Source organism: Stegostoma tigrinum, chromosome 15 (assembly GCF_030684315.1).
Source record: "Stegostoma tigrinum isolate sSteTig4 chromosome 15, sSteTig4.hap1, whole genome shotgun sequence".
NCBI classification, from domain to species: domain Eukaryota; kingdom Metazoa; phylum Chordata; class Chondrichthyes; order Orectolobiformes; family Stegostomatidae; genus Stegostoma; species Stegostoma tigrinum.
Genome location: NC_081368.1, coordinates 45,382,041 through 45,406,821, shown reverse-complemented (window position 1 = coordinate 45,406,821; position 24,781 = coordinate 45,382,041). Strand labels below are relative to the sequence as shown.

At 39.6% G+C, this 24,781-nt stretch overlaps 1 protein-coding gene across 4 annotated transcripts in view; it reads right to left on the bottom strand.

Annotated features, from left to right (window-relative positions):
- The window catches only part of bcorl1 (BCL6 corepressor-like 1), a 231,868-nt gene that overhangs the window by 81,624 nt on the left and 125,463 nt on the right, over nucleotides 1-24,781 (bottom strand). For all 4 annotated transcript variants that reach the window (XM_059651460.1, XM_048544497.2, XM_048544496.2 and 1 more), the window contains one exon: nucleotides 12,723-12,860. In XM_059651460.1, the coding sequence (XP_059507443.1) occupies nucleotides 12,723-12,808 (86 nt within the window). In that variant the 5' untranslated portion in view covers nucleotides 12,809-12,860. The remainder of the gene's footprint in view (nucleotides 1-12,722; nucleotides 12,861-24,781) is intronic.

Below are 24,781 nucleotides of genomic sequence, written 5' to 3'. Positions count from 1 at the left end.
CAAGAAACTCCCATACTCATAAACAGACATAAGAAAAGATAAGATTCAACTATTATGGGTGGCAAAGAAACAAAAAAATGTTAGTGAAACACAGTCAGGGACCAGTCCAAATTAGACACTTTTCCTTCCGTTCCATTCCAGCTCTTTTCCACTCATTGAGGAAGACATGAGTTATAGACACAACAATCCTCAAACCTTTATTCACCAGTTGAGGATCTGCTTTTCATCCTCTCTGATGGTGATTTTTCCCTTTCAAGGGATTTTGACTGATTGGAATATCATTTTAGCGCTCTTTCTATACTGTGAATGGAGAAATTTTTTTTCATTTACAGTCTGGATGTTTCCGCTGCATTGTCCAAACACAAAGCTGTAGCCCCTTGCCCATGAACAAAATCAAGAGGTTATTATACTTTGTACTCCTGAATAATAACCACTGGTCCTGGTAGAAAAACCAATCAAAAATATGTCACTGGGCTAATCTGCCTCTGTGCACAAACCCACAGAGCCAAGATGTCTAACACCTTTGTCTACTTCAATAAGGTCACACAATGAGTTTGAGTAACAATTTTTTCCAGAAATTGCAACATCTTCTACATTTAAAACAGTATCTGGTCCCATTTTTTTAAGTCCACAGTGCAAGAAATACAAATAGTGATTACAATGTAAATAGTCAAAGCACTTTGGAAGAGATGATAGCTAAGGCAGTTCGAAAAGTAAGTGTCAAAGCATATATGCCTGGTGGCCCAGGAACTGACACACAGGAACAGAGGGAAATATCATTATTATCTCTGCAGATATTGATTGTGTTTCGGTCTCTGTTTTTACTTTATATTTAAAATGACTACATTTCTTATAGTACATTTCCCCCCAGCTCTTATTTTGACCACAACAAATTGCAGGTTTACAGGCTGACCCCAGAACACAATAATATTAAACCACTGTAGTGCTATGAAATCTGTCGTAAGATTCACAACTATTTTACTGAAATACTTTTATTGAGTTTGGAAGGACTCATCTGCTTTCTGAAAGTAGTCACAGACTAAAGCAAAAGGAAGATTGATAATTTGCCATTATATCTAAGCCAATTTTTAAAACAATTACATCCTAAAATCTTAGAAAAAAATTCTCTGAAGAAGGAACACACTTCTACTTCACCAATGTAAATTACAAAACAGGGAAATCCATTAACATACTAACTGAATAGGCTTGTGATGTTTCAAATCAAAACAACCTGAACATACTGGATTGATATCTTTGAACGTGGCTCAGTTTTCTCCCCTTAACAGGCAGATAATTTAAATATTTTAAATATTATTTTAATCGCTCCAGTCGACTGATCTGCATTTAATTGTGGAATGTAAGCCAAATGACAACTGCTTCCAAAGTAAAACTTTACATACCATTTCAATAATGCAAGGTATTCGTCAAACAAACATGATCTGATCAAATTCATATCAGAACTAGCCTCATTAAACAAACTAGGTCATTTTTAGCAAAATTAACACCGATCTTCAAACAATACTTGTTGCATATCCTTCAAAGATGACAACGTTTACAATGTAACCACCTGAATTTCACGTTCATTAACATATTGACTTCTTTACCACATATTTCACAATATCAAACATGACAGAAGTCTGTTTGCTTCTTTCATAACAATATAATTGACATTAACTGTCCTATGAACAATTTGGGAAGCCATTCAGTTGCACCAAAACCACTACAAAATGAAAGAAAGGATCAAAACCCAACAGAGCACAGGCATTAACTTGGACACAAGAATCAACAAAGGCAAACCAAACCATTTTAAACCTGCAAAATTCTCCCTAATAACATAAGTGAGACAGCTATCCCATAAACTAGTCAAGCAACACTCTGAAATGTAATTTTTAACAGAATCATACTTACAGACAACGGCTTAGCCATCACTATCACCAACACCATTCCCAATTGTGTCCTGACTCACTAGCAGGGCAGACACACCAGAAGAAGTAGCAGTATCATGAGAAGTCATCTGGAGGGGACTGCCCCACAATTCCTCAACTCTACCATGGACCTCTCACGGCATCAAGTCAAACATGGGCAAGGAAACTTCCTGCTGATTATCCTCCACCGCATCCTTTTGGATGATGAATTAGTACTTCACTGTGGTGAACACCATTTGGAGGATGCACTGAGGATTGTAAGGGCAGAGAGAATGTATCATGGTTGGGAGACAGTATTGTCACTGTTGGCCAAGCTGACAGAGTCCTAAAGGACACAACTGCTAATCTGGCTCAGTGACAGATACTGAGGGAACCAACAAAATGAGGAAAAAACAACTTATCTGACCTTGTCCTCTCCAATTACAGTATCAGCAGGAATGACAATTCAGGAGTGACAGTGAGTCTTGAGAAGAATTGTAGCTCAGGTTCAAGTTCTGGTTGTGAGTTTGCTCGCTGAGCTGGAAGGTTTGTTTTCAGACGTTTCGTCACCATTCTAGGTAACATCATCAGTGAGCCTCCGACGAAGTGCTGGTGTTATGTATAAACCCACCAACACACTAACACAGCAGCTAATGAACTTAAAAGACCCTATACAGACAACAAATAAAACAAACATCATCTACAAAATACCTTGCAAGAACTGTGACAAACACTACATTGGACAAACTGGCAGAAAGCTAGCCACCAGAATACATGAACATCAACTAGCCACAAAACGACATGACCCACTATCACTCATATCCTTACATACAGATGTGGAAGGACACCACTTTGATTGGGACAACACATCCATCCTAGGACAAGCCAAACAGAGACACGCACGAGAATTCCTAGAAGCATGGCATTCCAACTGGAATTCCATCAACAAACACATTGGCTCCAAATCAATCTACCATCCCCTGAGAAAAAGAACAGGAAATGACATCACCAACCCAAGGAAACCTAACCAGATAAACAGAAAGCGGGACATAACACCAGCGCTTCGTCGGAGGCTCACTGATGATGTTACCTAGAATGGTGACGAAATGTCTGAAAACTAACCTTCCAGCTCAGCGAGCAAACTCACATCCAGGAGTGACAGTCTACTGTTCCCTCAAATTTTCTTTCTGGCTACGTTTTCTTTCTACCTCTGAGGCGCATGTGTGACAGTGGTATCAGGAAATGAAAGCCAATGCTGCAATCACCAAACATGTAACATTGAGTGGCTGCACACACATGCAGCCACACAGCTTTGAGGGAACACTGGTATCATAATCATGGAAATTAAGTCCTGTCTTCATGTTGAGGATACCTCTATTATGTTGTTGTTACACTACCACCATGATACCACCATGGTCGGCACAACATTGTGGGCTGAAGGGCCTGTTCTGTGCTGTACTGTTCTATGTTCTATGTTCTATAACAGGAAAAATTTTAAATATATCCAGCAACTCAAAAGTGAGCAAAGGCCATCAGCAGCTGAATTGTATTGAACCATGTTGTATAAGTTCAAGGCCCAGAATATTCCCCACTTTACCAAAACCATCAATCCTTGTAAAGACGTTTTTTTGTGCTTTTTAAAAACTACAGACTGAAATGAGAAAGAGCAATTTTAAACCCAGACATTAGCATGAATGGCTGCATACTTTGAAAACAATGAATTTGATGCCTATTATAAATCTGTTTGTGTAGCTGTGGGTTCCAGCAACAAGCAGAAGAAGTGAAGCACAGGGGCTGTTTACAAGTGAAACTGACTGGTTTGTGTACTAGGGGCCAATTATCAATAACATAAGTCCCCTGCTGGCCAACAATTATGTGATTAGTTTTCAGGTATTTGAACAGTGTGGGCTGTTAACAGTAAGGAACTAGTTAGGACAAGAAGAGAATCCAGCAGATGGCCCTCACTTATTTCTTTCAGTAAGCCACTTTAAAACTCAAGAAAACCAGCTTTATTTTCTTCAGCAGATTTGCAATATCCGACTTTGAACCGAATAAGTTAGGGAGTTTTGATAAATGAAGACCTCTTGCAGCCTAGTGGAAGATTTCAGAAAGAAGTTGAGGAGAAATTTTCAGATTGGCAAGCATAAACCCAACAGATCAAGAACAAAAATCAGATATAGAGATAGTAGGAACTGCAGATGCTGGAGAATCTGAGATAACAAGGCGTAGAGCTGGATGAACACAGCAGGCCAAGCAGCATCATAGAAGCAGGAAAGCTGACGTTTCAGGCCTAGACCCTCAGAAATGTTTCCTGCTCCTATGATGCTGTTTGGCCTGCTGTGTTCATCCAGCTCTACATCTTATTATCAAAGATCACATAACTGTTTTTCCAGTTTTCTTCCGATCATGTGTTTTTTAAAGCCAGTTTATCTCTGCCTGTCAGTGTGTATGTATAAGGGGGAGCTTATAAGGGATTTAAGAGTTTTAATTTGTGGAGTTTAAACTACACTTAATTGTTTACCTGTAGCTAGAATCTAAATGCCTGCAAGAAACAGCAATTCCCAGTAAGTTTAGACAGACATTGGGTCCATTTCGCTCAACCTGGATAGGATAAATCAGGTGGCTTCAGGATTTTGCACATTTCTTTTAAAAACTCGTGTGATGACTCCAGGAATAGAGGGGCTTGATTTAATTGCGCTACCCCAGAGAGTCGTGACATCTAGTTCAATGATATGTGCATAAGGGCACTGCAGGAGCTGCATTCCTCACACCGAAACATGAAGTGTGAACTTGTTGAAGCTACAAAACAGGACTACTTGCACCTCAGGCAGTGTAAGCAGAATGCAATAGACCAATGCAGAATCTGAGTGATTTTTCAACCAACAGATCAGATGTAAGCTCTGCAGTGCTGCCACATTCAGTTGCGAAAAGGTCATGGCAGCTGAAAAACATGAAGAATATTCGTCAGCACTGTGAGAGGCCAGTAAGTCAAAACAGAAAGCCGAAGCATTTGCACCTAAGTTAAGCAAAAGTGTTCGGTGGATGATTCATCTTGGCCTCCTCCTGAAGGTCCCAGCATCAGAGAGGCCAGTAATCAGCTAATTAAATACACTCAACCTGATATCAAGAAACAGTTGAAGGCACTGAAGGGCTGTAAGGTTTCACAATTTCAAGCAGCAGGACCAAAGACTTGTGCTCCAGAACTAGCTTCATCAGTAGTGAAGCTGCTCCAGCACAGCCAGGACATTATCATCTGCCCAAAAATGAAAACTGCTTAGGAATGCCTGTTCACAAAAAACAGGTAAACAAAGATTGTCAATTACTATGATATTGGTCTACATTTGATGATCAGTAAAAAGATGAAAGGGGTCGTTGCTATTAAGTGATCAAGCACATTTGTTTCAATGATCCTTAGCTGGAGTTCAAGGGTACCACACTGATGTCATTAGCTCAGTCTTGAGCCATTAACCCCAGTTTTATGGGAATTTCAAAAGATCTGTGGAGACCAGGAGTGGTAGCAGAACGTTGGCAACACAAGAGCTCTCTGGGTGAGCATACACAGAAGATAAGTTTTCTTTAGTTACACACCAACTGTGCCTTAATGGAAGGGTATATTTTATATTGATGGTGAATGATACAGGCTGGTCCAAAGTTGGCTTGATTCCCACATGTGTGCAATTTAAGCCCCTGCATTTGGAGGTCTCTTGAAATGGCCCAAAAGCTCAGTTCGTTCAGTCCAGGTCTAAGGGTCCATTCTGTATCAGACAAACTCTCCAGTCTTTTTAAACAGGGCACACCGTCACATCTGGTGATGAATGGCTGCCTGGAGGATGCCACACAATTGTCTGCTGAGTTCTGGAAGAAGTTTAACATGGCTGTCACTCTGAAGGCTACAAGCATTAGAGCTCATCTAAGTCCCAGGCCCTTCAGCAGTGCACACTGTATGGTGACAGTCTCTCAAAATGCCAATATTTATTGCAGATGTTGTTTTCAAGAATGTGGATGGAGTGGAGGTAAAACCTAGGTACGCTGCATAACTTTATGAAGGTAGCAAAGGATCTTTGTTTCTCTGGTCTATCCTCAGCATTTGCAGCAGCAGACTGTGACAGTCTACTGTCATTCATGCATCTGAACACAGTTCCAACGTCTTTCTGTACCTTGTCTGCATCAGGGGGATCCTCATCCCTGCCAGGGCTCCAGGATCACTGGCTGTTTGAGACTTCAGAAGTTCCAGTACAAAGAGCTTTACATGTCACAAACAAATGCAGAAAATAATCAGGAAAGGGAATGGAATGTTGGCCTTTACAACAAGAAGACTGGAGTACAAGGATACCAAAGTTATGCTGCCATAATGCAAAACCCTGATTAAATCCCACTTGAAGTACTGTGAGAAAATCTCCGCCCTACATCTTAGGAAGGGTATACTGACCTTGAAGCAAGTATAATGTAGGTTTGCAAAAATGATACATGGACTTCAGGAGTTATGAGGAGAGATTATACAAATTGGGCCTGTTTTCTCTAGAATTCATAAGGTTAACTCTTCAAGATATTAACAAAAAAAAGACAGGGCAGATAAACTATTTCCACTGATTGGGCATTCTAGAATTCTACAGTGTGTGAGAGAAGTACAGCCAGGCCATTCAGGGAAATGTTAGGAAGCACTTCTACACACAAAGTGTGGCAGATGTTTGGAATTCTCTTCCACAAATGGCAGTAGGTGCTGGATTTTTTTTCTTATTTATTGCATAGCAAAAGTATCAATGGATATGGGCCAAAGACAAATATATGGAGTTAGGTCACAAATCAACCATAATCTCACTGAATGGTAGAACAGATTTGAGGGGCTGAATAGACTACTCCTGTTCATATGTTGGCCTTTAAGAAGGATGTGGACATATTGGAAGTAATTCAGAGAAGGTTTACCCGACCAGTACATGGAATTGGATGGTTGATTTTATTGGAGGGGGTGTGCTAGCATCCATTTGGGGATTAGATTAGTAGGAGGTGATATGATTGAAACATTTATAATCTTGAGGGTGGGCAGGGTAGATGTGGACAGGACAGTCCCTTTTAATGACTAGAATTTACTGTTTAGAAATCAGGACTCCCATAAAAACAAAAATTAAGCTTTTTTTCTCTCTCTCAAAGAGGATTGTGGTCTTTGGTGCTCTCATGCTGAAAAAGTGAAGGACATCTTTGGCAATGCGAACTCCAGGGACTGATTAGTCTACGCCCATTTCCTAATTCATATGTTTATATGTGAAGGCACTTGACAGAGTGCAGATGGAATGTATAAGAATTATTCCAGGGAAAAAGAATTTCAGTAATACAATTATCAAGGTAGACTGGAAAAGTTAGGACTGTTGTTTTCCTTGGAGGAAAAGAGATCTAATAGAATTATGTAAAACAAGAGATTAAGACACAGGAGTTTGGGGGAAAAACATTCAACTTATGTAAAGATTAAGAATGAGAGACTGCAGATTTAAACTAATTGGCAAAATCAAAAGCAACAGGAAGAAAAACTTTTCCATGCAGCAGTGCTTAGTGTCTAAATTACGTCATCTGACAGTGTTGTGGAGGCAGATTCAATGATGGCATTCAAAAGGAAATTAAAGCCATGTGGAAATGAACAGTGTGCAGGGTTATGTGGAGAAGGCAGGAGAATGGCACTAAGTGAAATGTTCATTCAGACATACAGCACTGGAACAATTAAGAGATTCTAGGAGGGATGGACAACACCTGTATTGATCCAAGTGCTCCACAGATATCAAGACCCTGGCAAGGACATGTTCAGCACTGGTTCCCTGGATTTTGAGAAACATCTGGCAGTTGTTAGAGGTGCTGCTCCACAGACATGAATCTCCTGTGGCCAGTTAAATCTGTCTATCCTCTTCAAAATTCCCCTCACCTGTCCTAAGATCACTTCCCAAAATCATCCTCCATCCAGTGATTCTCTTCCTCCCTCAACAGGAATCATAGGCTCCTCACATACCACTTCAAACACAATGACTGATTGGACAGGTAGCTCTGAGTGACTCATCTTTTCTTGATACATTGACTTACCTGCACACCATTGGCTTTAAACAGTCAGCCTTAATTTCCAGGCCTGCTAGCAGCAGTTTCCTGACAATAATAATTGTCTGCACTGTGTTAGGTGCACTGTGTGGGTATGTCTTAGGAGTCTTACTCTGGCATGGCAGTCACTGCTTCAATTTCTACAAAGCAAGATGCAGGCTGAGAAAGTGAACAACTTATTGGCTTGTTTTCTCTCAATCCTCCCCTTGGCCAGTTGAGGTTTCATTTTTGTTTGCTTCTTCCAATGCCCTTGCAAACATTCAGCTGCCTGAGATCATCATTATCAGCAACCATTGCCCAGTTACCACTGTCAATGGCTGCCAAATTCTTGCAGGTGTCCTTGTAGCAAAGGTGTCAATGCCCTTGAATTTGTGACCTAATGGCCAGAACAAAGGTTTTCCAGGCCTGTGGGTACGCAGCCATCATCCATCTCATCAACAAGGCTGAGTCAATGTAGAATAATAGATCATCCTCATAAATAAGACTAAGCTCCACATTTTTAATAATAAGACAAAAATTCTGTTTTCCAATAGAAGGTTCACCATACAATTGGATAAATTACATCTATAATGCCTGTAAAAAGTAGTACACAATTTAAGCCCTATACTTAGTTCAGTGCAAAAAGAATGATTCCATTAACAGTTCACCTTTAATGCAACTAGTTGAACACCACAATGATGAAAATAATTAAAACCAAATGCAAGATGACCTGATTACAGAAAGAAAATCTTAACTTATGGTCAACCAATCTGGTTAACAAGACAAGAGATGCTGCTCATTTTGCTTGGCTATCCATTATGGCATACTTTCCACAATTCAAAAACAGCAGAAAAAGGTAAGATGATTTCAAATATTTTATAACACAATTTGTACTAATGGCATAGAATAAAAATTGGAGACAGAAAACTAATTTTGAATCATTGTTGTTACGGAAAACAGAAACCAACAGAAATGTTTGAAACATTCCACTTTTTTGAAAACCTCAATGTTAACATTTGGAAGCAAGTGTAACATAATCTTACTAAAATAATCAACGTCAAACTCGTTTGATAGAAAAAGAAGCAGCGCTGCATTAAGAAATCAGTCAAATTAGTAAATATATTTCAAATAGTCATGAAAGCAACAGGACAGTTTCACAAAGCATGGAATTTAAAGGTAGTTATCCTTTCTCTTAAAGCAACCAGTTGGGGAACTCTGGGTGTAAGACATCAGAAAACAAAGAAATGATATAGTGGAAGAAAAGAACTATCTAGGAATATTATGCATACCTGTGTAAATATATTTTTGAGGTTGCACAGCAGCTGCACAGTGATGGAGTCTAAGCCCCTGTAATTGACCATCACTCCTCAGTTATCTGAACAAGCCTTAATCACCAAGGCTCAGTGTTCTTGGGCCTCTGATGATGATGCATTTCTTTAAATAAGTTTTTTTTGGTATGGAGTTGATCAGTTATAGGGCTGAATCTTAGCCATAAAAAAGTCAGTTTGATTTTCATCAAGTCATTAGGAGGGTTTTTTTTGCTGCAAGGTCTAGCAGGTTTTCTCACTGTATCTTACTGAACTCACCACATTAACTTCCCAATCCACTCCATAGCGTCCCCTCAACCGACAGCTCACCACATGCAATTGCAGGAATACCTCGTCACTGCCGGAATATCTCAGAATAGACCAGCATCCCTGGCAGCAGCCTAGACAAACACTGTTAGTCTGGAACTGACTTTGGATTTTTGACACCTTGCTTTGCAGGTTGGTACCTGGAAAGATCCTGTTGGACAATTTGGTGCAGGATGCAGGATGCCCCCTTCCCCCACGACCAGATTGGAAGACATAATATTAGGCCTTACAAGCCTGATCTAAGGTGCCATCCAGGTCTCAGCCATCTGGAGAAATGCACAGCAATAGAGAGAGAAGGTCAACGACCCATGCCTCCATCACTATGTGTGGCACTAAGTTCTCTACAATACCACACTCTAATTCTACCTCTGCTATTGCAATCGTCTCCTTCTAAGACTCATGATGTACCACTCTTACTATTGCCTGCAACATTTTTCTCACTCAATCTTACCTACTTGAACTCCTGACACCACTAATCCTGCATGACCTCTGGAGAACCTACTCACTCACTTGGGACATCTCCCCACTTGCACTCAAAGTGATAGCTGTGCGCCCACTTTCATCTACCCAAACAGCTCAATTTTGTTCAGCCCAGGAAGAAAACAGCTCCCAAACAAGGAGCTACAAATCCTACTTGCAGACATTACACCACAAGGAGAAAGTTACCTGGGCACTTTGAAAAGAGGGTGGTCACACCCCTCAGATTAGGCGATTCAAAACCAGTCTGTGACCACGGACGGAGGATGTGACAGCAGGTGAGGCAGGTGCAAGAACCCAGGAGGATTACAATTAAGGGGCCTCAGCCCCAGCAACTGTCCAAATTACGAGGCTCTTGCAAGATGTGGGGACATGCTGAAACCTGCAAGAAAGTTGAGCAAACTGGCCATGGCAACTTAGTACAGGGAATCAATGGTGGTGGTGGTGGGTGGAATTAGAAATTTTACTTTTGTTGTAGGAACAATATAATTAGGGAGATGTATGTTGTTCTCTGCAGTTGTTAATGGAAATCCAGAAGGCTGTGTTGCCTGCTTCAGAGAGCAAAGGAAGGGACCCAGTAGCCGTTGTCCACATTGGCACCAATAACATTGGTAGGTCTAGAGAGGAGGCCCTGCAGAAAGGCTTTGAGCAGTTAGTAGTTACAAAGCAGAACCTCCAAAATAATAATTTCAAGATTATTACTTGAGCCACAGGCAAACTGGTATAGGATAAATAAAGTCAAAGAGTTAAAACTTTGGCTTAAAGATTGGTGTATCTGAAGATGAGCGGACTCTTGACATTCCTGATGCTATGCCACATGGTGACAGAATCAAATTTTGCAGTCACATGGTTCACAACATTCTTTTGTTAATTTCAACACTGACCTGATCAATTGCTGACTCAGTCCGAATTCATCATTTTTCATTTTCCATAGGCAGGAAGAGGGTATCTCAGAGGAAGTCAATTATTCTGAGGGGGCACAATCATTAAGAAATGCCTTAGTAGAACTGCCAAGACCGATAGGTGGGTTTTCACATGATGTTGTCTCACACATCACTGGTGAGCAACAGCAGAAAGTGAATACAGGGACAGCTGCATAGATTACCCATTGGAGGGCACATTATCCAGAGTGCTCTGATCAGCTGGCCTTGAGGGTCAACATCTGTGACCATGAACATGGCCAGTAATTCTGGAATAGCAACAACAATACATGAAGTGTTCCAGTAGCTTTTCCAGCTGCACTATTAAGATTTGGAGACAAATTAGGGAAAACTATCTCATGCAAGAGAGCTACGTGGTTCACGTCAAAAAGTCTTCTCAAAGATGTCGACTTTCCTGGAAAGAAAGCAGCAACCAGAAAGATTTATCAAATATAGAAGTCAAACGAGTGCATGTTGACACTCAATAATGGTGTACACATTTGTGGGACATTTTAAACAGGAAAAAAACTCAGCCTTGGCTCTTCAAAGTATCACTGATGGGCAGCACTCCACCGCATTATTCACAAGGAAATGTGGGTGAGTAATAAAAGGGAAGGGGTAAAGAAACATGGAAATGCAGATTCCTCTCAAAAAGTGCAGAAGGTAGTCCATGACAAAGCATTCACTCAGTCTTCAAAGCGCAGAAGCATGTTGGCCAAGATCAGCTTCATAGCCAAAGCAAGGATAGAAGCTATCCCTGTTAGAATCACAGGGTTGCAAAACAAAGGAGCAGCAGGAAAAGGAGGGGTACAAATTCCTCATTGCCTAGTGCACATGTTTACTCATCTAGTTCACTTGCCTGGATGTTGCCAACGTAGTGGCTGCATGACAAGATAATGAGCATCCACTGCTCATCTATTGCCTGTGCATATTGTATGATGATATTGCCTTCAGAAAGCTGAATTTTATGTTCATTGTCCCCTCTACTGTGCAGCAGTAGGCTGCTCCTTTTTATTTTGGTTCTCAATAAATCTATACAAGACACATGATGCTACACTGATATTTAACAGATGGAAGGTGTAAACATACAAAAATCCAATTAGTAAAGATGACTGAACTATTGGAAGCCACCTCCAAAGTTGCCTAAGCACACTCTCAAAACAAGTCTCATGGGAAAAAGTCTTTCACTTAGATAAAGCAGCAGATGTGAGGTCTCAGCGTTTACAGGATTTTTCTGTCTCCAATTTGTTCAGTCCCTTTAAGTCCAATGCCCTTTCACGCTGCTTTAGATTTGCAAAAGCCTGCAAAACCCATTATTCTAGACTTAAATTTGAAAAGTACATTTCATACCAGTTGCCTTGTAAAACACTTAAATTAGTATTCTGCTTCTCCCGAATGACAGTTTCTTATGTGAAGCTGAATATGCTGCAGATAAAAGTACAGTAGATGCAGCAAGTTGTAGTCGGCCTCCTCCCAAATTGTTTAACCACCTGCGTTTTTAAACTTTTTTTTGTTAAAATTACCTTATTGTTTCTTGATTAGAAAAGAAATGTTAAGGTATGATGAAAGCTCAATTAGGTTTGATTGTGATCAGGCAAAAGTGGTTGGTTTGTTGGGTCCTATGGCCTTTTCAAGTTCTTTTAGTTTGTTTTTCTGCTATAATTCAGCATATTTGCAAATGTAAAGTAGATTGACAGGCCCAACCAGATAATAATCTTTCCAATATTACTCACCTATCTTCCTTAATGCCACACATCCAGATTCGGTCAGAGTTTGTCCACTCGTGAACACTGTTGTACAGCGAGGCTGTGGCCAGCATGTCAGGTGCAGACCGATATTAGAAAGTAGTTGCACTCTCTCACTGCTCCAATCTGCATATCAAAGAATAACCATTAGAAACCAGAGAGATATCTGTAGTACAGACTTGCTCCAAAGTTTATAGTACAATAGTATAATATTACTATTCCAAAGTGAAACATTTTTGGTAGAACGATAAAGCAGAATCTGACTGTCAAAATTCTGACAACTTGAAACTACTGTACAGGTCTGACGAAAACCTGAGGAAGAATATACTAGCTTTAAGGTGAATGTAACAGAGATTTACCAGAATTATAGACTCCACAGGTTATGTAACTAAGAGAGATTTAGCCTAAGTGTTGAATTCCCTGGAATTTAGCAAGTTAATGCGTGACATGAGTGAAATTTAAGGTCTTAAATCAGTGTGAGCTAAACTATTTCCAGAGGCTGGGGAGACTAGGACTGAGAGAATGGTCAAAATATTAGAGCTGGAATGAGAAAACATTGCAAACATGGAGATATTACAAGTTGGCGTCCACATCTAAATCTGACTTGTAAGTTGTTGTGGCCTAATGGCATTGATCCTTGCAGACTCCATTGGTCACAGCATATCAAACTGCAAATGACTTATTTATTCCAACTCTTGGCTTTCTGTCTGTTAACCATTCCTCAATCCATGCTAGTAAACTAGCCCAATTCCCACATGTTATAATTTTGTTCATCAACCTCCTGTGTAAAACATAAAAAGCCCTTTGAAAATCCAAATATACCACATCCATTGTTTACCCGTTATTGGCACTACCACTAAGATCCTCAAAGTATCAGATTTGTTAAACATTATGTCATAAATCCATGTTGAATCTGCCTTATGAAACAACTATTCACTAAATATCTGTAATTACATTCTTTACAATAGAATCTGGTATTTTCTTTACTATTGACAGCTAGCTAACAGGTCCGTAGCTCCTATTTTCTCTCTCTCCAGCAGTAGGGTTATATTTGCAATCTTCCATTCTAAAGGCACTATTGCAAAAATTTAACAGAGCTTACAAAGATGATCACTAGTGTAGCCATCTCTTTCAACGTCTGGGGTGAAGATCATTGGGTCCTGGGGATTTGTCAACTTTCAGTCCCATTAAACTCTCCAGAACTACCCTTTCTAAATAAAAATCTTTCACTTCCACACACTAACTAGATCTTTAAATCTTTACTTCCAAGCAGCCTTCATGGGTCTTCCTCTGTAAGGACAGCATAAAATATTTATTTAACATCTTTGCTATTTCTCATTATAAATACTCCGGTCTCTGCCTATAAATGACTCTCATTTTTCTTTGTTAATCTTTTCCTTTTTATACACTAACAGAAGCTTTTAGAATCTATTTTTACATTTCTTGCTATTTTATATTTACATTATACACTTTATCAATTTCTTGGTTCTCCTTTACTGAATTCTAAAAAACACACCCCAATCTTTAGGCTTAAAACTTGTGTCGGCAGCTTTATAAACATTTTCATTTAATTTAATGCTATATTAATCTTTTCTCATTAGTTATGGGCCTCTTACTTTTCGCTTTGACTATTTATGCATTAAAAGGAATGTATATTTTTTGAAATCTAAGCAATAATTCTTTTGATGCTAGCTGCTGACTTCTATCAAACCTTTTAATGTTTTTTAGTCCACCACAGCCAACATCTTCCTCATAATTATCTTGTTTAGGTAGAAGGCTCCGAGTTCAAATTAAATTGCAACATTTTCAAATGGAAATGAAAAATTCTATCATATTATGATTATTCCCTAAAAGATTCTTCAGCAAATATATTTTAATTTGCCTTTTTCACCACATAATAGTAGATGTAAAAATGTCCTGCTTCCTATTTAGTTCTTCAACAGATTGTTCCAGAAAACTCTCTCAACAAATTCCAGGAATTCTTCCTACTCATTAAATGCACCCATTCTATATGCAGGTTGAAGACTCCCAAGGTTACTGTGTTCCCCTTGCTGCAGGTATCATTGATTTCCTGATCTGTGTTGTTCCCAGCAGTACAACTGATGTTTAGTGGCCGATTAACCATTTCCACCAGTATTTGATCACCTTATTGTTTATCAGCTTGTCAAGTTCTAGTTCTGTCAACTGGCTTTCTAGTTTCAGCAGATTGTTTGCACAGGGACCTTCCTTCACTTATTTGTCAAGATTACTTAAAATTGTCAGTCTTCTTCCTAACTAGCATCTTGAAGTCAACTATGTGTCTGTGGAAGGCATAATCTGAAAGCTGAAGAGAAACAACATATTGACGGTAAAGAAGCAAGACACTTCACACAAAAGAAATTATTTGCTTAATTCTCAAAACATCACAGTTAGATTTGAGAGAGAATAAAATATTTTCAGACTATGACCAATCTAGTTTGTGAAAGCTGACCATTTAGTTTCGATGATGTGTAACTTCTAAAATCAGAAGTAGTTATTTTTAGTTTTGTGGACCATATTGACAAGTAACAGGAATCTTCATGATAAATAATTTGCCTAGGTTTCAGACTTACAACAAATTGAAAAGATATATCTGTTGTGCACTGATAACACAATGACAATCACAAACATCAATTTCATTAGCGCAAGAGCTGTAGTTCTAAATAAAATTTCAAGTGACATCATAATGTATAGACTTAAATCTCAAAAGTACTAAGATAACTTTACTAGGTCCAATACAGATACTTGCTGTAGTCCCAGTCAAAGGGCATTTTCTTCCCCCCTCACTAAACTTAAGAAGTTCCAATGAATTGCTTGCTGTTAGGAACAAGAAATCACTTCATAATCTTAAGCCTCAATGTCAGTGCTGAATGTACTGCATGGCAGCCAAACTTCAAGCAATTCTTATGTCAATAATTTTAGTGATCTGTTACAACTATGCATAAGCTTTATTTTTACTGGGAACTTTTTATAGCCAAAGACATGGAAATCTGCAATGGTCTTCTAATATTAGCAGCTTTTCACTTCATGGTTCTTCAGTGAATTAACTTTTTTTTAATCTGCCATAAAATTAAGGCAGGTTCTGTAGATGTTCTAACAGACGCCACTTTTCACTCTCATTTAGTGTTGGAATAAAGCTGAGACACACTCTTGGCAAGTAGAACCAGACAATGACTGCTTCCAGCATGTTATAAATTCACGTACCAGAAACTGGGCATATCAGCATGAATCAAACTGAACACAGAAAGAGGCCATTAAGCCAGAATGGCTTATGTCAATGTTAATGAGCCACCTCCATTCTAATTACTTCCACAATTCTCTACCCACTTATCTCTCACGTGCCTATCAAGACTGAGTTTAAATCAAACTACTGCTGTAAAACATTTATTTAGCTATGCAAGTTGATTAAAAGATACCATTACAGAACTTCAAACTATAAAACATAAATGTTTCAGATCAAATGTTTCAACAGTTGCACCATTTGTGTTCTTTATTTCATCTTAGCTGGACCTGTGTCGGATTCTTGCCACACCAGAATTAACATACGCCAGACAATTAACCCAGATTATGGTAAACTGTTACTGAATAACAGGTTGGATGTCCACTACATCTCCTGCTCTAGATGGCAAAACTAATGTCTAAAATTACAAAGAAAATTAATTACACAAATGCAAATGCAGCACATTCATTAACACTCATTACAAATAACTGAAGTGCCTCAGCTTCTTTTGCCAAACTTTCGGCAAGGTAATCTACAATCACAGCTACATTAGCATTGCCTACAGTCTCCACCTTCCATTATTACGTTCAATAAGAAAATGACATTGAGTCAGACAGGAATAGAAATTATGGATCTTGATGCTGCTTCCAGCTCAGACCCCCAGCCACTGATCAGAGCGCAGCAGTACCATCCCTGATCCGAGCAATATCTCCTTGAGCACAAGCTACATGGATCTGTTGTACCAGTGCCCTGGATCATGTTTTCTTTAAAGCAACCTTCCCGAATTGAAAAAAAAAACAATTTTTGATTCTGCACCTTGCTAAGCAGATTATGTAAGTCCTTTATGCTTTACAGTCCAACATTTAAGCTTTTTCTTGGTCTATACACTTCATACCATAAATCTAAAAGCCATCCATACATTTTAATACTGTTAGGATTTGGCACTTTAAATATTATTACTCATTTTCTTAAAATAAACTAGGCATTTTAGAACTTTTAGCCAACTGCATTTGAGCTATCATTTTTGTTCCTAAATATAGTAAACTTAGCATGTGGTCAGTTAGGTTTCTTTTCCACATTATATCGACCACATTGCCTTTCCAGATTTGAGATCAGCCACAGAAAGGAATTTTGAGCTATTTAAAAGGCTAATGGGAAGCAATGTTACAGGTCCACCAATGGTGATGGATATCAGACAACAATAACTGACAGTAATTCAGAACTTAAGAATTATATAACAACCCATGTGAGTGATTGGATTCTTGGAACTTATGCAATTTTCAATACTAAGTTAATAATGAAACATACCTTGTGACAAAATTTTACATAACACCCAAAGTAAATGTTTCACTGTATTCTTTTTAATGTGGAGATAATTACAATGCAGTTAAATTTTCCTCCCTCTTAAAAATGCTGACTTAGGTTTATCTAATGTTCCCTGGGCACCTCCAAACTTTCAGAACTTTACTCAGTTTCTTAATAATCCTTAGGAATGAAAGTTGGCAAATTATTCAGTTGCAGGACCTATCATGGTCAACATCATCTTGTCTTTATTCTTGCCTAATGTTTTATGATCCACACCTTTATTCTTTTGGGAATGTAGAGGTCAATTATTGCAAATTCAGGCATTGATACTGATTCCACCATGACTGCTTGACTCATATCACATATCTGTTGCCCCGTCCACTGAGCTGCGAGAGGTCATGGATTAGGAAGGCACTGTTGAAGGAGTCTTGGGAGATCACTGTAGCGCATCTAAAGAAAATGCTGTAATTGTAGTGGACCAGTGATGGATGGAGTGAATACTGAAGACCTTAAGATACAGTGCCAATCAGACGAGCTGCTTTGTTCTGAATGATGTCAAGCTTCTTGGGTTATTGAAGGAATACTTACGAAAGTATGGGGAGAGTAGTCCATTATGCCTGTGGCTTGTGCCTTGTAGATGATGAACTGGCTTTGAAGAGCCAGATGCTAGTTACTTGATGCAGAATTCCCAGCTTCTGATCTGCTCTTCCAGCTGCAATATTTAGTCTCAGTTTCTAGCTAACAGCAACCACCAGGATGTTAATGTTAATAACACAGAGTTTCAGTGATTGTAATGCTGTTAACTGTCAAGGGTCAACGGCTGGACACCCTCCTGTTGGAGAAAGTTACTGCCTGGCACTTTCAGAAGGCTTTTGATAAGGGCCCAATAAGACATTAGCATGTACAAGCTCATGAGTTTGGGGTAGCGTACTGACATGGATAGAGAGCGGTTGGCAGGCTAGAAATAGATAGAAGGAACAAAGAAAACTTTTAAGGAGTGGCAGCCAATAATTAGCGTGGTACCATAGGGATCAAAGCTTGTATTTCAGCTATTCACAATATAAATTGCTCGTGACGAGAGAACCAAATGCAACATATCCAAGCTTGCAGACAATACAAGGCCGAGTGGGGACTGAAATGTGAGGAGGGTGCAGCGATGCTTAAGTGTGATCTGGTCAAATGGATGGTAGAAAGTATAACTGAGAGATTATTCACTTTGGAAAAACTGGAAGACAAAGTTATACCTGTATGATGATAGATCGTAAAAATGGGTGGTGCAGCAAGGCATGGGTAGCCATGTACACCAGTTGCTAGTGTTAAGTAACACACATCATCTAAAGCCTGAATGTTGTTCAACTGCATTCGGGCACAGACATCTTGAATATCTGTGGAAATGGTGCTGAACACTGTGCAGTCATCAACGATCAACCCGGCTTCTGACCTTAGGATGGAATGTCATTAATAAAGCAGCTGAAGATCAACACAGGGTACTACTCCAAGAAACTTTCAATAATGACACTCTGTGGCTGAGGTGGCTGACCTCCAAAAACCACAATTATCTTCCTTGGTGCTAGATATGATGCCAACATACATTCGGTCTCCATCATCAATTCAAAGAAACAAAGAAAACAGGAGCTAAAGTAGGACATTGGTCCTTTCCAGCCTGTTCTGCTGGTCAGTAGGATCATGGCTAATCATCCAATTCAGTACCCTGTTCCCATATTCTCCTTATACCCTTCGATCTCTTTAGCCCTTAGAATTTGATGTAACTCTGTTTTGAAAACATTCACTGTTTTGGCCTCAATCACTTATTGTGGCAAAAAAGCTTCACAGCCTCATCATTCTCTAGGGAAAGAAATTTCTCCTCTGTTTTGTGCTAAATGGCCTACCCATTAGGCTCTGGTTCTGTACACTCTAGTCATCAGGAACATCCTCCTGCAGTCACCCTGTCTAATTACGTTAGAAGCTTATAGGGATTCCTGCATATTTTACGAAACTCCAGTGGCTATAGTCCTAATCGATGCAGTCTCTCTTCATACATCAGTCCTACCATCCCAGGAATCTGCCTGGTAAAGTTTTGTTGCACTCCTCGCATAGCCCAATATCCTTTCTCAGATAGTATGCTCAAACTTCACACAATACTCCAAATGTGGTCTCACTAAATTCCCATACAAGTGCAGCAAGACATCCCTTCTCCTGCACTCAAATCCTCTCACTATGGAGGCCAACAAACCATTTTTTATCTTCACTGCTTGGTGCATCTGCATGCTCACTTACAGCAACTAGTGTTCAAGGCTACCTACGACTCGCTGCACCACCCGTTTTTCCAATCTTTCATCATACATGCATAACTCTGTCTTCATGTTTTTCTAAAGTGGATAATTTCACAGCTATACTTTCTGCCATCCATTTGTCCTGATTACACTTAAGCCTCTCCCCATCCTCCTCACAGTTCAATCCTCCCCTGGCCATGTATTGTCTACAAATTTGGATATATTGCACTTGGTACTCTCACCTAAAATAATTTATACTGTGAATAGCTGAAATCCAAGCTTTAATTACTATGGTACCACACTAATCATTGGCTGCCACTCAAAAAAGATCTGTTTATTCCTTCAGGAGATAGCAGGAACTGCAGATACTGGAGAATCTGAGATAACAAGGTGTAGAGCTGGATGAACACAGCTGGCCAAGCAGCATCAGAGGAGGAGGAAGGCTGACGTTTCGGGCCTAGACCCTTTCATTTATTTCTTGCCTGCCAACCACTGTCTACCCATGTCAGTACACTACCCCAAACTCATCAGCTTGTATATGCTAGTCTCTTATTGGGCCCTTATCAAAAGCATTCTGAAAGTCCAAGTAAATCACATCAACTGGGTGCCCCTCATCAAATCCTTTAGTTGAATTCTCAAGAAATTCCAGATTTGTCAAGCATGGATCTTCCTTTCATAAATTCATGCAAGTTCTGTCCATCCTTCTCACCAAGTTGCAAGTGCTCTGCTATCAAATCTTTTATAATGAACGGTAGCATTTGTACTACAACCAATGTCAGGCAAACCAGTCTATAATTTCTTGTTTTCTCTCTACCACCTTATTTTTCCTCCCAGAATGGAGTTACACTAGCTACCCTCCATTCCGATAGGAACTGTTCCAAAGTTATCAGAATCTTGAAAGATGGCCATCAATGCATCTACTACTTCAAGAGCAATTTCTTTATGTGCTTTAAGACACAGATTTTCAGGCCCTTGAGATTTATCCTTTAATCCCATCAATTTTCCCAATTCCCATGAACTTTAATTTCGCTAGGCTCTTTCATGCTGCACTTGATCAAATGTTATCTTAATTGTCAAATGCAACCACTCTAATTTCCCCTAAGTATAGCTCTTTTGGAGCAAATCTATAACGAGGTCAAGAGCTGAATGCCCACAAAGGGACCAAAGCCAAGCATCAGCAAACAGATTATTGTTCATGAGGTATCAGTTGAAAGCACTATCTATAACATCTTCAATCACCTTGCTGATAACAGAGTTTATTGATGGATGGTAATTGGCTAGGTGTGTCCCGCTGTACGTACAGGACATGCCTGGGAAATTTTCCACATTTTCCAATAATTTTCCACTTTGCTGAAAGGTGCCAGTATTGTAAATGTACCAGTTTAGCTAGTTTCGCAGAAAAAGTTAATATGTTTGCCAAAAAATTGTCAGAGCCTATTTATAATGTCCACTGCCTTCAGCCATTTCTTGTTAGGATGTGGAGGGAATGGAATTAACTGAAGTCTGGCATCTAAGACACTGGAACCACAGAAAAAGGACCAAGACAGATTATCCTCAGCACACCTATGGTTAAAGATGCTTGCAAATGTTTCAGCCTTCAACTTTGCACCGATATGCTTAGCTTCCATCATTAAGGATGAAGGTACTTGTGAAGCCCTCTCCTTTAGTGAGTTGCCTAATTGTTCAAAACTACTCAAACTAGACGTGACAGGCTAACAGTGCTTTGAACTGACTCATTGGTTGCGGAAGCATTTGGTTGTCTACTGCATTCTGTTTACACTTTTGGTACCGTGTTGTAGCTTTACCAGGTTTACAGCTCATTTTTAGGCATCCTCGTACTGCTCCTTGCGTGTCATCTTGAAATTCTGGTGTGCAGTCAGCGGGTTTCTTTCCTCACATTTGACCTAATGCCATGAGATATCATGTGGCCCATTCAATATTGAAGACTTGCACAGCAACTCCCTCCCGACTTTAAACCACTGTGCCACATCCTCTGGTGGGTCTGTACTCTTGGTGGAATTGTATAAACCCAGGAAATGTGATGGAGGTGTTTGGAATATTGTCTGTAAGATATAAACTTATGAGTGTGACTATGTCAGACAGTTGTTTGTCTAGCCTATGGGACAACTGCTGGGAAGCCCCCAGATGTTAGTACAGAGGACTTTGCAGGATTGACAGAGGGTTTATACTGTTGTCACTTCCAGTGCCTCGGTTAATACTGGATGGTCTATCCGGTTTCATTCCTTTCAAGAGGTTTTGTGGTGTTATAACAATTGAGTGGCTTGCTAGCCCATTTCAGACAGCAGTTAAGAATCAACCACATTGCTGTGGGCCTGAAGTCACATGTAATTGGACTTAGAATGGAAGATTTTCCTTCCCTAAAGACATTAATAAGTAAGACAGATTTTTATGATAACTGATAATGGTCACCTTTGAACTATTTTTTAAATTCCAGACTTGATTTATTGATTGCATTCAAATATGGTGGCATTAAAACCCATTTCCCCAGATCATTAACTTGGGTCACTGGATTACTAGCCCAGTGACAATCATAGAATCCTTACAATGCTGAGAGGCCATTCAGCCCAAGTCATTATTGACCCTCTGAAGAACATCACACTCAAACACAGCCCACTATGCTAACCCCATAACCCCACATTGACCATGGTTAATCCACCTTTTCTGCACATTTTTGGACAATAGGAGGAAACTGGAGCACTAAAACTCACACAGTCACGGGGAGAATAAGTAAACTCCACACATAGAGTCACCCAAGGCTGGAATCAAACCGTCGTCCTTGGCACTGTGAGGCAGCAATGCAAACCACTGAGCCAGCTTGCTCCCCCATTAAACCATAATCTTTTAACATCCTAGTAATTCAACGTTGCAGCATTTACATTGTTCTTATTTGCTCTCTATATTCAAGTGCTATTTCATTCCTGTCAAATATCAGTAATTATTTAAATTTGAGAAACTTGCAGTAACTGTAATTCTAATGTTCTACAAACTAATTCTTCACATCCTTTCTGTGAAAATTACGGCACTGTCTCTTCCCTTCTCCCTCTGGGCTTCAAGCTTACTTCCTTATCACTGCCATGATTATTCTCTTACTAGTAAAGGGCCAATGTATTTTTAAAATTTCTATTAAGTTCATAATTATTTTATTTGACGTTTTTCATTAATTTCAAGATTTGCTGTACATTCCTAGTTCTGTGCTGGCTGGTATCAACTAAAGCAGCTGAGACAAAAAAACGTCAAAAGAGTGCTGCCACAAGGGGGTGCTCCTCTCATCACAATTAAATGAGATCTTTCCAAAAGTTTTTAAACAATGAAGCCACAGCATTTGAAAACAAGTTAATGTTGAACAAATAATTTGCAGTTCAGTGAAAATACTCATTTATTGTTCAAAAGCCATCAGCACACTGAAAATGAACTACTGCATTTCTGCAAGTTATGGCACAATCAGGATTATTTAAATAATTTAGACTTAAATGTTCAGTCATCTACTGTGATTTCACCTAAATTGATTTCTATAGGTTTGCTTTAACCAATATAGTTATAATTTAAACTTCAGGTGGCAACCTGAACCCTGTGGTGCAACTATGACTGTGCTTCAAAACCACTCAACCGAATTTGAAATGTTTGAATCATCCATTAAAATACATAAAAATTACAAACTTAATTATCTGGTTACTTATTTCATTGCAGTTTGGGTCTTACTGTCTGCAAAATCTGTTTTCTACATTACAACAGCAACTAAGGGTTGAACTTTGCCAACCCTGCAGCAGCAAAGTTATGATTGGGGTGGGATGGGAGGGGCGAGTCAGGGAAAATGGGTGGAATTGTATAGGGACAGCTTCTCAACACATGGTAATCACCAGGAAACATTCCTGGGACAGCCTGGGAATAGGACCAGCTGCCACTCCAGTAACAATGGTTAAGGTCCCAAGTTGGGCAATTTTGCTGGCAACCGTAACATCCTCCTATTGTGCCATTGTGGTCTCTCACCCACCTTGGTAGCACACACCTCATTTAACTGACCTATCAAAATTTCTCTTTGCTTGAGCCTACAGAACCAGCTGATCTCCCACCCTGCTCAACTGGAAAGCAAGCATGGCAGCAGCTAATTTGCCAATTCAGAATCGTAGGTGCTTGCACCTCTCTGGTGGAAGGATCCAATGCCCACAGGAAAATCTGACTCTAAATTTCTGAGAAATGCTTTGGTACATGTTATGTTATCAAAAAAAAGCAGGTGCTCCCTACATTGTCAGAACTTGCATGAAAATACTCACTTGTCCCATTATTATTTTTACACTTGCTTCCCCTTAAATAATATTTTAGAAATAAAAGTAAGTAGTACAAATCTAAATAAAACCAAAAATGCTGGAAATGTGTAGCAGGTCTGCCAACATTCATAACAGAAAGTAATATTCTGTTAAAAGTGTGAAGCACACAAATATTTTTCCCAAACACACCTCATGTTTAATATCCCAAGTAGCCTATTGTATACGACATGCTTATAATCACTTCAAAACGTTGTATTGTGTTACACTGAATAATTCTGGTTCATTTTCTCACAAGCATTAACTGCATACTTGGAAGACCTTTAATAAAAGTTAGATTCAGAATTTTTGTACAAACAATATCTATCTCATAATTTCATGGATTCTTGCAGTGCAGTAAAGGCCCTTTAGCTGATTGAGTCTGCACCTAGGTAACTACCAATAGCTGGGGTGACACAGTGGCTAGCACTGCTGCCTCACAGCACCAGGGACCTGGGTTTGATTCCACCCTCAAGCGACCATCTGTGTGGAGTTTGTACATTCTCCCCATGCCTGAGTGGGTTTTCTCCGGGTGCTCTGGTTTCGACCCGCAATGCAAAGATATGCAGGTTAGGTGGTCCGACCATGCTAAGTTGTCCATGGTGTTCAGGGATGTATAGATTAGGTGGGTTATAGGGGATGGGTCTGGATGGGATACTCCCAGGGGCAGTGTGGACTTGTTGGGCCAAACGGCCTGTTTCCAATAGAAATCTGAAGGGATTTTGTGGAAAATGCACTAATCCCAATTTCCTGCACTTGTCCCATATTCTTGAATATGATTATATTTGAAATACTCATCCAAATATTTTTAAAGGTTGTAAGGTTTCCATCTCCACTACCCACTTAGTGCATTCGAGATTCCCAACACCCGCTGAATGAAAACATTCTTTTCCAACCTCTGAATCTACT